Here is a 13,483-nt window from a genome sequence, read left to right on the forward strand (position 1 = left end):
CGGCTGCTGTGTTCCGCGCACGGGCGAGGATAAAAAAAATTCGGTCCGCAAACTCATGCCGCAGGGTTTTTTATAGCTGACTTGTTAAATGTTGTAATAAATATTCACTTGTATAATATTTTAATTGAATTCTTTTTTTCTCTCATTTATTGTAGCTGGGTGCAGGTCGATTAGTATGTTTAGTGTAGAAAAGACCTGTTTTTAGGGATGTGCGAGTACCCGATATTTTTGGGTACGGTTCGAATCCACAATTACCTGAACCCGGATTCGTTGTACTTACATGGATTCGAAAAGTATTACGAATATTCACAAAAGTTATAAATTAATTTAATACGGCTCAAAAATACTAGCAGTGAAAAATAAAATTAGGCTACTATTACGTAAGTATTTATAATATGATGTATCAATGAAAGATATGTAAATTCAATAATTAACACAGTGACATTAAAAGAATTTCAAGATTTCGAGAGCTTAAACTATTATTATGAATTTCATCGTATAGCAAACTATAAACTCCAAACAATTACTTACCTACAAGAAAAAAAGTCTTGGCTATTTATTGGAGAAAAAATGGTTTCGTTTGCTGAAACGTTTATAAAACTGAGATTTTCCTGTGGCGTGCAGTTTATTACGATTGAGTTGGAGAATCGAATATGTTTTGTTTTTCATATTTTAAAGTGTTTATTATTAATTAAGTTTACATAATTATAAACATTTCAATCTCAATGTAATAAATAATTGTCAGTAGTTACAGTTAGAAAAAAGAGAACAAACATTATTTTTAAATTAATCAGTTATTTTTAATTATTCTGTGCTTAGTATTCGGAATCGGATTCATATCTCAGATATTGCCAGGGATTCGAATCGGATTCGAACCGAACCGAAAATAAAGGATTCGCACATCCCTACCTGTTTTATTATAATCCTTCTTTTAAGGAGCGTCACGACCTCAATGTTTGATTTCAATTGACGTGGGAATAAATAACGCAATGCGTCGTCACGGCGCCCAGGCTCTCTGCTCCTGCCACGTGCGGTGACTGCAGCATGACGGCAGCGCAGGGGCGCAACAACTAAAATTTACAAAAGGGAGGGGGGGGGGGGCAAATGTAACTTTATTATAAAGAATCATCCGATCCCCCCCCCCTTATCGAAACGGGGGGGGGTGGGGGTCCAGGGGTCCCCTCCCCCGGGGAAACTTTTGTATTTCAAGGTGGGAAAATGACGGTGCTATTCGAGCAGTTTTATCATCTAAAAAATTGATTACGCAGCACTTTCTTTGCCCCCCCCCCCTCCCCCCGTTTGTCCCCACTTCAAGGTTTCAGAGGAGGGGGGGGGGGGGGGGGGGGGCAAGATACCCTTGCGCCCCTGACGGCATATCCGGGGGTTGGCTCGCAGAGGGAACACCTGAAGGCGGCGCAGCAGTTGTTCCAAGTGGTGGGCAGCAGCAGCAGCGAGTGCGACACCATCCCGGGCCGCCAGTGCATGGCCTCCTGCCTGTTCCTGCAGCGCCAGTTCGAGGACGTGCTCGTCTACCTGGGCTCCATCAGGAGCTTCTTCAGCGGCGACGACGCCTTCAACTTCAACTACGCCCAGGTTCCTTCCACATCGCCCCGTGTTTTCCCCAACCAGTGAACGTCATGTAGGCTTTCGACAAAAGTTAGATTATTTCCTAGGTCCGCAAGCTACCCTCTTTTACCGCATAATCGTCTCGCACCAATATTTTGGGGCGTCAAAATTTGGATAAAAAAAACTTCTTGTGTAAAACATCGCATTTTGTTTTTGGTCCCGCTATTAGATTCCGAGCGCTTTGTGTAGGTATCATTTCTTTATAAAACAATGTATTTTAAGTAGAAATCTAATATTTATTCCAACGTTATCGCTTACTTATTTAATTAATATAAATATGAAATTGTTGCTGATGTGTAATTTTTCTTTTAAAGACGTTTGTAAACGTTATAACCTTTATCTGTTCGTTTGCGTCGCTGCGGTGTACCGCTTATAAAATGTAGTCGGTGCTAGTTGGCATAATTCATGTTTGTTTGTGTTGCTTTCCGTATAGAGCGCGCACACGTAGTCGAATATCGATATTTCGCCGATTGCATGCAACGCACGTTCTCTGTTAAGTGCTGAGTTAACTACATTTTGTTTTTCTATTTAAAGTTGAAGATAGGTTTTTGTTGCATGACTTATTAATTTAAATTGATCGGCGTGCTCTTCTATACTACACTTTTAAATAAACGAACTTTCCATGAATGGGTTTTATGTAGGGATGGGAAAACCGATTCCCAATTTCATCGATACCTACCGATTCTACTTAAATAATCGAGAATCGATGATAAAAGTCTATTCCCGCATGTAGCAAAAAAAATTATTTCACAACATTGCAAATCTGTCAGATACAATTATTTAACGACTCTTTGAGTGGGGTTATGACTGACTAGATGCATATATAACAGTCATATTTCCCCAAATAAACAATATCTAAAACTTGGGTCGATGTTATACACAAGTCAAAGTACAAAAATTATTTATAAAAAAATTATCACTGCGTATTAGTAGGGGCCTGTTCTTTTCGCGATCGCGATTAAACGACGATAAACGCGAAATCACTGTAAATACAGTTTTTACACGAAATCGCCACAACACAGCGTTTTTCCACGAAATTTAGTATTAAAACGCGAAATAGCAATGTTTTTACGGGAAATTTAAATACTGGGTAAAAGACATGTCTCGTCACTGGTAAACAAACACCGCAACATGGCCGCCACTGAACATTAATCATAAATGCACTAAAGCAAACAAAAGCTTACACACGCTCACGTTATAATGTTAAACCCAAAAATATACTGTAAATATACGCAAAACTACGGCATTTATTTTCCTTTCCGGCATAATGTTTGGATAGATAAGACAAACAGGCGAAGTTTTAAAGCCTACGCACACCGCTCGGGGCACTGACGTCAGCTTGGAACAGCGACACCAAATAAATACAAAAGCAAGCAGTTGATTGGGCCAACGGTGTTTGGAACAGCCTTACGTGATTGGCCATACCACTTCAGCCGGGGGCGCTGGCATATAGTTGGAACAGCATCGTAGTATCAAGCAGATTATCGGGCGAACCATGCTACTTCGTCACCCAGCCGTACGGGGCAGCACAAGCATTTTAAATTGCGCCAAAAAGCGGAAAAATGTAAACAAACATTCATTTTCGAATGGTGTGACAATGATGATTAGTTGGTCAGTGTTTTATAGATTTTGTTGGGTCGTTACCACAACGCCGAAATACCACAATCAAGTACAACACTTTCATTTGCTAGTTCTCTAGTTGTTGCTTAATTTTGTTACTGTTTCATTTCACAAATTTTTTAGTTAATTTGTACCCTTCTCTAAGTTAGGCAAGTTGTATGAACGAAAATAATTTATACTGCTCAAGGAAAGCTTAATTTTTTTATAGTTTATTCCGTATTACAAAACAAATTTTAGATTAGTTTGACCCCTTTGACATATGAGCCATTAACTTCTAATGATGTAAACATTTATATGAGTTAATATTAATAACTTAGTTGTGTACTCAAATTTGATAAATATGAATTTATGATGTATGCTACATCATATATGTATTGAAAGATGAAAAAAAAATGTTGCAAATAGAATTTGAATTATTTAATATTAAGTTAACTAGGTGAGTATCGAGTATCGAGAATTGAAGGATTTTTTAAGGAATCGATAATCGGGTATCGGAATCGAAAATTTTGGAATCGTCCCATCCCTAGTTTTATGTTTATGAATAACTTTACCTAACAAATAAATTTTTCTCTCGCATGAACGTCGCACCCATACATTTCAGACTTGATTTTGGTATAAAATGTGCGACGATTATGTGATAAAACACGGTAATGTTTCAACGCTCATTGTTGGAATTGGCACTTTGTGTCAGCTCGAATAACGCTGAAACTTGTTTAATCGAGACTCAACTGCAATAACTGGTAGACTTGTAGCTTGTAGACTTATAGACTGGTAGTCTTGAAGCTTGTAGACGTATAGACTGGTAGTCTTGAAGCTTGTAGACTTATAGACTGGTAGACTTGTAGCTTGTAGACTTATAGACTGGTAGTCTTGAAGCTTGTAGACTTATATACTGGTATACTTGAAGCGTGCGGACCTGCAGTCGCGTGATTGGCCGGTGTGTGTTGTCGCAGGCGCAGGCTGCCAAGGGTAACTTCCGCGAGGCGGAGGAGGCCTTCCTGCTGGTGCAGAGCGACAAGCTGCGGGCGGACTACACGTACATCAGCCACCTGGCCCGCTGCTGTGAGTCGCTGATCCACTTGCCGATACCAAGCTAACAATCCCAGTGCAAGTCAAGTAGCAAGTCCATGGGTGCAGCCAGGGGGGGGGGGGGGGGGTTAGGGGTTCAAACCCCCCCCCTCCCCTCCTTTGCACCAAATCTTTAATTTATTTCTTATTCATCACTCAAACAAATGTCATATTAAAAATTAATAAAAATTTTACCATTACAATATTTAAAATTAAGAACCGAAAACTGCTAAAATAGCACTATTTTACACCTTAAAATCCAAATTTTCCCGGGGGGGACCCCCAGACCCACCGCTTTAATACAGGGAGGGGGCCATAACACCCCCCATACACAAATCCTGGCTACGCCACTGAACAAGTCAGTTCCATTATTACCTTAATAACAAATTTTATTATAAAGATTTGTGGCTGATGGCAAAAAAAAGAAGTATTTTCCACAAAACATTTGTGCATAGCGCAATACACATTATGCCTTTGAAAAATAACGAACACATTGTGCAAGTTTAATTTTAAATGACAGAAAAATGGAGGTTAAAGACACTGCGGAGTCATAAAAATGTAGGTAGAAAATATGGGTGACACCTAAATGAATAATAGTATTGTTGGAAACAATCATATCGGAAATTCAGAAAATTGGAAATATGGCAGACTCCGACACTAAAACAATGCCATCGGTACATCACTACATCAGTGAAAAACTCAGGTGGTGGAACTACTGAAAATCGCGTGGTTCCGCCTGCACCTCCGCGTAGGTCACTGTCTGACCTCGGAGTGACAAGCGCTGCCTCGCTACTGCCGCGCCTCTGGTAGCGACTGAGGCAAGCAGCGATCTACGCCGAGAGGAACTGTTAACACACGGGCTGTCACTTACACACCTGCACGTGCAGTTTTGTTCCACAAGAAGAAGGGAAAAAAAAAACATATAAGATGTCTACAAATTACAGATTTCCCACTTCCTGGAAATTCAGGGCTGTTTAAATTGATCAGGGAAAGTCGAGGTAATTTAATTGTTATCATGGAAAATCTCAAGTGAGTGGAAAATGTCATGTTGCAGTTTGTCATCAAGTAGAATGTAATATAATGTTCGCAGGCTTTCACAGGCCGTTGTCTGAAGCAGCTTGGCTTCCGGGTTGTAGCCGCGTCCTTGGTGAATTATTCACCAGACGTTTTCGGTCGACATTGCAGTCGCCATCATCAGGTAGGTAACTGCTCCCTGATGATGGCGACTGCAATGTCGACCGAAACGTCGGTGAATAATTTTGCCGAGGACGCGGCTACAACCCGGAAGTCAAGCTACTTCAGACCATGTTGTAGTGGATACAGTGTTTCCACGCTCCTTGAAAGTCCTTGAAAAGTGCTTGATAAAATTTACACTGTTTGTAAGAGTTATAATTATGTGCTATTTATTTAGGACAAGTTAAAAGTGTGGCACCGAAATTTAATTTTACGATATTTATGGTACGTTCAAATAGGTTTTACATCGATTAATGCCCTGTTTTTCTATGGCATACGGTAAGATATCTTCTGTGTACTATTTTTATCGGCAGTTATGGTGTCATCAATGTTTTTGTTCTGATAAAAGTTCGGATTTAATGTTAAACTCAGCCAGTTTGCAATGTTACTGTTCCTCTGATAAGCTTTTATCTTACTGTTTGTAAGTAATAGACAGAAAAAAAAAAATTCTGCACGTGTTCAAAATATACGTACTAAAATTATTTCATAATATTTGGGTCCTTGTAATTTTTTTAAAAAGTCCTTGAATGTGCTTGAAAAGTGCTTGAATTTTTCTTTTAGCTGAGAGGAGTGGGAACCATGTGGATAGTCGTGGCACACGGCAGGAGCAGGTGTTAGCGCGTGTGTGTCCGGCCGCAGACGTGATGAACAAGAAGCCGCAGGCGGCCTGGGAGCTGTACCGCGCCATGGAGACCTCCAGCGAGTCGTTCGGCCTGCTGCAGCTGCTGGCCAACGACTGCTACAGGATGGGCCACTTCTGGCTCGCGGCGAAGGCCTTCGACGTGCTGGAGCGACTCGACCCCGGCCCGGAGCACTGGGAGGGCAAGCGCGGCGCCTGCGTGGGCGTGTTCCAGCGCGTCGTGGCCGGCCGCACGCCCAGGTCAGCTCTGACGTCGTGCAGTCGAGTTCCATTTGACCACAACTCGGTTAATGTTGGGAATTAAAGGAGTCATTTTCAGACGAAAAAATTTTATGCGTGGTCCTCTGCGGTCAAGTTGTATCGTGGAGTTGGGTACCAGTCGACCGAAACTTGATTCAAATCGTAAAAAAAAAAGGGTAATATTTTAACGTTGGAAATTCAAGGAAAGTCATTTCCGCACATAAAAGTTGTATCTGTATCATTTCAGTTAATTTTACAGCGCACCGCGTATTGAATCAGTTTTTAAACTGTAAAGGCTCGCTAATTTATTTTTGGTTGTTCCGAGTGTATCTGGTCTTAGACAAATTTATTAAAAAAATTTTTTTTTACAGTAAAATTGCAGCATGTAAATTTTACTACTGGAGTCAGTACTATGAAACACCTTTTATAAAAATAAAAATAAAAAGAATAACATCCAAATCCTCTGTTTTAAAAACAAAATTGAACTTGAACTAACAATAAAACCATAAAATTTTGTCTCTATCCGTAAGTAATGGAACTGAAGAAATGGTCATGAAGGTCATGAAAAAAATCCCAAAACAAACAGAAATGTTGCTGGATGTCACAGAAGTTTGAAGTCCAGCGGTTTTTTTTTCCTTTGCTATCTTGCATTTTCATTTTTGATGGCTGCTTCAGTACATAGTCACACGTTAAATAAGAATATCAGGCACAATTTGCTATTGGCAAATGTGAGGTAAAGGTTCTCTCAATTCATGTGGAAATTATCTTTGAAAAGTTTTCAAACTTCCAACATAAAAATCTGCACGTTCCTGAAAATAGCAGATTGCATTTGTCATTGTATATATTCTTTTATTTTGTATAAAAATGGCCTTGAGACATTAATATTTGCAGGGAAAATTAATGAAAGGTCTTGAACATGTTCTGAAATTAATTTACCAGGTTTGCAGACACCCTAGAATTAAATTAGCATTTGCTCAGAACATTCAAGAAAAATGTTAGGACTTTTTAAAAGCAACCCATAAATTTCAAGGTTTTTTTTACTGCAGTGATGATTTTTTTGCCTATGGTATCTCATGCAAAAAAAAGTTTCAGCTGTAAAAAAAAAGTTGTTTGTGTACATGCTCTGAAAAGATGATACAATGAGCCTACAAAATTTCAGTAACATTTAAAAAAAAAATAGAATGTTAAACTTTTTTTTTAAATTTGCTGATTTAAATGGAGCCAGATAATTTTATTGGCATGTGCACACACAAGGCCAGTTAGCGTATCCCGTAGTCTTAAGGTAAAGTCTTTAAGGGGGCCGCCTAGTCGGTGACGCTCGCTGGTGCTTCTAGCGCGGTGTCTCCTCTGGACTTCTCGTTGTGCGTATGAGCAGTGACCGTAACATTATATGGCAGGGAAATGAGCTGCAATGACCTTGAGTGATTTCGAGAATCTGACAATGAAGTTTTACAAGTTTAAAATGAATCCGAAAACATCAATTTACAGCCATTTTTTACCCTCCAATAAAAATACAAATTTGATAACGAAATCCTTGATATTTATTTAACTTGAATAATTTAATTTTAAAATATCAGCTTGTGGGTCTGAATGTGCATTTAGTAGGTACTTTAAGTTATTCTTTGGTGTTATTCATTATGTAGTGTTTTATTTATTTATTTATTTTTAATTAGATTTTTATTTTTTATTATTGGTATTTATTTTTATACTTTTAAAAAAACTGCCATTCCAAACTGAATATTAGCTTGAAAAAAATAGCTTGGCTTCTGGGTTGTAGCCGTGTCCTTGGCAAATAATTCATTTCAATTAATAATGAATTATTCGCCAAGGACACGGCTACAACCCAGAAGCTAAACTACTTCAGACAGTTATATTCTCAAACACTTTTCCTAAACGGACACCTGAAAGTGTTGGTGTTTTTGCAAGTGCGTGAGTGGTTGTGAAGTCTTTGAGGGGAGCAGTGTGGGAAACATCCCGGACTGCGAGCCAATCACGTGGACCACAAACTGGCAAGGATCACGCCTTGATCGAGAATGATCTCGGAAACACTGTCCGAGAGGCAAGCGGATTTCTCTGTTGGATTTTTTTTTTTTACTACACAAACTCATAGTGTGATGTATTACATTAACAGACAATTGTATTACTAGGTAATGTCTCAATCTTTTTTTTAATACGTATATAATTTTTGAAGTAGGTACACATATACAAAGCATCTCTTACATTTCTCTCTCTATTTCTCTATTTCTGTACATCTCTATGTCACACTATAGCAATGAAAATATTAAAAATCTATGTTTTTACCGGGGCGACTGAATTGTTGCCCATTGGAAGGGCAGCCCTTCAGGATTTTTCTGACAGTGGTTAGTTTGTAAAGTGACCTAACCTAACCTAACCTAAACTAACCATTGCCAGAAAAATCCTGAAGGGCTGCCCATCCAACGGCTAACAATTCAGCTCCCCCTTTTTACCTATCTATATTGTTATCCATCTTTTTACCTGTCGCAGGTGTGACATAGGCGTGCGGAAACGCGCGCGTATTCGAGTGCAACGTCGTGTCGGTATCTAATAGCAATGTTGAGTGCTCCAGGAACAAGGTCGCCGTGCCGCCGTGTCTCGCAGGGAGACGCTGGCGGAGGTGATCCAGCTGCTCCGGGGCACGGCCAACTCCCAGGTGGAGCACATCATCCGCGTCATGAAGCGCTGGGCCAAGGACAACCGCGTCAACGTCTAGCCGCGCGCCGGGCGTCCCGCGCGTCACCACTCTAGTCACTTCTCGAGCACGCCTGTGATACCGCACCAACAGCCACTCTGTTGCGCACATGAGAGATTGTGTGCCGTTTGCACAGCCCGACACGGTCTTTGGTAGACGCTAAATTTGTTTTGTAAGTCGTGTGTTCAGTTTAAAAATTAACGAAAGAATGTGTACTGGAATAAAATTGTTTTTATTGGCGTTACAGTAAAGGTCGTAACAATTCAGAACCGAGATGAAACGTGTAACAATCGTGATGCACAAGTGTAGTTCAGAGAGAAACCTCTTGTTTGGTAATCAGTCAGCGACAGATGCGTGTAGCGACGTACGCGATTGCTGCAGCATCTTGTAAGGAGGATTGTCGGTACTTGTAATTGTGACATGGTGACCCACCCGCCCGTTGGGGTCGGTGGGAAATTGTTAGTAGATAACAAGTTGATAAGAAACCTGCAGATTTTTGGTAGCCGACAAGTCAGTCGTTTATAAACTAACAGAAAGTCGCTCATCATTACAAGTTTGCTGTGAGATACTTGTAACTGTAGTATATTGTCACACACTTGTAAAATTCTACTTGTCTGTCACAATTTCTACTTGTGTGGAATAGATTCCTGCAGTCTTACGTGTTTTTGACAAATTTTTTAAGTTATACTTTTTATGCGTGTTATGAAAAAATGATCTGAGAGTGCATTTTTACGATGCGCACGCACTATGTAACAAAATTTTTAAAGGAAGAAAAAAAGGCTACCGACAAAAAATTATATATGTGCTTTTAAAACTTATACTTTAAGAATGTATGTATGTATAGCTTAAGTATACTTTATATATATTAAGCATATATAGGTAGGTACATGCACCCATTTTTTTTTAAAACATCATTTATACATTCACTGTTGTATAATTTAATATTTTTATTGTGTGGGAAGGTTTATGTTGGCAGGCCTCAAATGCAAGCAGGAATTATTGTATTGGCCTGAAGATAGCCAACCACATTCTTGATCAACTTAAAACTAGGAAATATTTTTTTTTTTTTGATCTCAGACTAACAACTTATTCCAATATTTTTGAAATACACGTTAGTGATTGAACTGATTCAGGTTAAGTGATATTAGGTATGTTATGTACTTACAAAATTTGCACCACTGTTTGTAAATCTATTTAAAAAATAACACTGTACTCGTAAAACAAGAAAACTGAAGTTTGAACTCTAAACTACACTTGTTGCATCATATATATATTTATTTATTTATTTATATTTATATTTGTTTTTACCAAAGAAGTTTTTGTGTGAAGTGTATTTATTGTTTTAGTTACTTGATTTTCCGATATTGTTTCTTTCCATGAAATAAAAACTGAATAGAGGTGTTAAAAATTGTAACAATTTCTGGCAAAAAAAATAGGTTTATTTTTTCCATCGTATTTCTTATATGAATGCATATTTATAAACATTATTGACTTTAGATAAGGATAATAAAACAAAACAACTTTGCACAGAATGTATTTATTTGTACTTAAGTCACTTTAGTGCACGTGGCACAAAATTATGTTGATATGTTGATCTGTTATATGCGTGCAATGTTCTCTGGTATGCTTCATGAAATGTTTGGGCCTGAAGTTTGTTTCACACCTGTTCGTTTGACGTACGGAGTCAGCATAGTTTCAGTTCTGCTGATTGGTTGAACCAGCACGCAGGTCGGGAAACACCCGAACTCGTGACTACTGCGGAAGCTTGTTGTGTTCAGTTCGCAAGTGAGCCCTTCAAATTCAAATGAATTTTCGTTATACAATAGAGAAAAATGTTGTAAGTAATTTATACAAAACAAATGTACATTTATTGCTGACTCTAATTATTTACGAATTTTTGAAAATGTCTATGAATGAAAATTATTTGGAATGACAGAAAAGACAACAGTTTCGATGGAAAAAATTGTGAATTATATTTACAATTTGATATGCTGTTGTTCCGTACTTGTAACCCAGTCTAATCCGAGCTAGTATTTAGTATTTCTCCTCACTGGCAATTCTAGTCCGTTTCTTTGTCCGTTCGTTTCTGATTTTAATAAGTACCGTCCCTTTCCTGATGAAATGAACTTTGTAAACTTGGTTTTCCCCCATAAAAAAAAAGGTGTTTAATTTTTAATTGAGAGTCCGGTATACTAAATGCCCGGTTAATCGGGTCACGTTTAAAGGAGGTTCTACCGGAAATGTTTTTGAAGCCAAGCACAGACGGATTCACCGACTCCCTTTCCTTGTGATATCATAACATCTGTCGACATGTTTGTTGAGTCCACAACTAATTCTTGTATATTTCCCCTGCTGCGATCAATAGCACTAAAGATGCTGGAATGGTTCCTTGCTATTGGTCGCAGGCAGGTGTGTGTAATAACGAGCATACGTATCTTTATAATCTGTCGTTTCTTAATGAACGTGCTGTTATTTAAAAACAGTAAAAGAATACAAGCTGTAAGTTACAAGTGCATGAATTTGGCAGATTCAGGTTTTTTCCATATTTTTTGCTATAATTCTTAATTTGAACTACTTATCCCAATTTTTGACCTGTCAAGGCATACACGATATCTCCCTGTCCTTCCGTACCTGTTTGCAACCACACATTTCCCAGCAGGCTCTATTCCGAGAGCAGCAGTCGCGATAACCACACCAGTTTGCAAGTTTTGACTCCGACGAGTAGCCAAAGCTGATTACTATGCCCGTGTCGATCCAAAATAAATTTAGCCGAGGCAGCTGTATTGCAAGCGGTATCAAAAATATTTTGAAATTGCAAGATGGCGAGCCCTAATCCCCCCCATTAAATTTTGATGAGGAAGAAACTAGATGAAGTAAAAGTTCTTTCATACTACATTTTTTCCGACTGCCATTGCTGTGAAACGCATGTGTCGTGATTATTCGCGGGAGCCTGAACCGTGAGGAGGCCAGGTTACACAAGTGAGACATGATTCACTTATTTGTTCCACGTGAACACCCACTGGGTCGCGGCTGCCTGAGCTTAAAGACGAGGGATTGGTGACTACGTTACAAGTGCGGACCAGTCACAGGCCACCGACTGTGGCAGCGAGTGCATGCCGTGGCTAGGACCAGGGCGGCGTCCCCCACTCCCTCTTTCCCAATTACTACAAATAAAAAAATTATTTCCACCAACAAATGGAAAGAATGTTCAGGGCCGGTGCAAGGTAAAAGGCGCCCTAGGCGAAAAAACTTAATGCCCCCCCCCCCCCCCCCGCCCAGACACATCAAAAAAAATTTTCCTTGCCTCAAAACACATCACGAAAACCTAAGATTTTGTCAACAATCAAACATAAGCAGACTTGTGTTTTTTTTTTTTTTTTTTTTACTTATTACAAATCATAAACAGGTCACCGTGGACTTTAAATAATTACTAATATCAATATAAACATTCCGAACTGTTACAAAAATCCATTTTCATCTAGTTTCAATAATCGTTAAACATATTATATCGGCTGTTATGTGTCATGCTGCGCCGCCCCCAGCTACTTGGCGCCCTGGGCAGTTGCCTATATGGACGCGCCGGCCCTGAGAATGTCAACACAAAACAATCAGAAAAGTGGTTCTATCCTCTCTATTCCCCCACCCCAAAAGAAAAGGAAACACTGTGTACGCTCCGAGCCAGGTCTTCCAGCGGTGTCTGGGCCTGAACCTTCTGGGTGCCCAGGTAAGAATCCAGTCACGTCCCGAGACGTCACGGGGTCCTCCGCTTAAACCAGGAGACACGTCAGTCATGTTCCGAACATATTTAAAATAACTTTATAGAAGATTTCTGTGCGGAAAAAAAATCTGTTTGGGCAAGTTATTGCCTGGTTAATTAACATTTAAAAAAAACCAGGTGGCATTTATACGTGCTTTATTTTATAGTAAATTAAATGGTAAACCTCATCTCAGCTATTGACTCCAAGGTGGGACTAAAAGAAAATAGCCAATAAAAGCCATTTATTTAAACAAGTATTATATTACATACTGCTATATATTGACTAGTATTTAAAAAAAAGACTCGCCTCTTCCTTGGTTATAACTCCCTGGTAGAATGAAAATTAAATAGCTAAATTATTCTTTAGCAAGTGCTGCCATCTATTGAGTAATATTTAATAAAAAAGGCACCTCTTTCCTTGGTTATAATAATATATGGTCGTTGACTACTGTGGTGCGGATAAAGCGAGCGGATTCATTTAATACCACAACAGCGATTGTGGCGCTACGGGTGCTATTGTTCGATTCGAAAGGTCGATTAAGTGATTCGTTTTAGTCCCAACAGATGTCATGTAATTAATGTACGCGTA

The 13,483-nt window shown here is 39.2% G+C and overlaps 1 protein-coding gene across 7 annotated transcripts in view; it reads left to right on the plus strand.

Annotated features, from left to right (window-relative positions):
- LOC134541425 (intraflagellar transport protein 56) overlaps nt 1-13,483 on the plus strand; it is a 50,366-nt gene that overhangs the window by 16,786 nt on the left and 20,097 nt on the right. For 4 of the 7 annotated variants that reach the window (XM_063384868.1, XM_063384870.1, XM_063384869.1 and 1 more), the window contains 4 exons: nt 1,396-1,593; nt 4,200-4,308; nt 6,187-6,427; nt 9,047-9,410. In XM_063384868.1, coding sequence (XP_063240938.1) covers nt 1,396-1,593; nt 4,200-4,308; nt 6,187-6,427; nt 9,047-9,158 — 660 coding nt within the window. In that variant the 3' untranslated portion in view covers nt 9,159-9,410. Of the gene's footprint in view, nt 1-1,395; nt 1,594-4,199; nt 4,309-6,108; nt 6,428-9,046; nt 9,411-13,483 lie in introns of those variants that run through there. The other 3 variants (XR_010076633.1, XR_010076635.1, XM_063384867.1) reach the window with 2 other exon arrangements.

This window comes from Bacillus rossius, chromosome 18, assembly GCF_032445375.1.
Source record: "Bacillus rossius redtenbacheri isolate Brsri chromosome 18, Brsri_v3, whole genome shotgun sequence".
Taxonomy (NCBI): Eukaryota; Metazoa; Arthropoda; class Insecta; order Phasmatodea; family Bacillidae; genus Bacillus; species Bacillus rossius.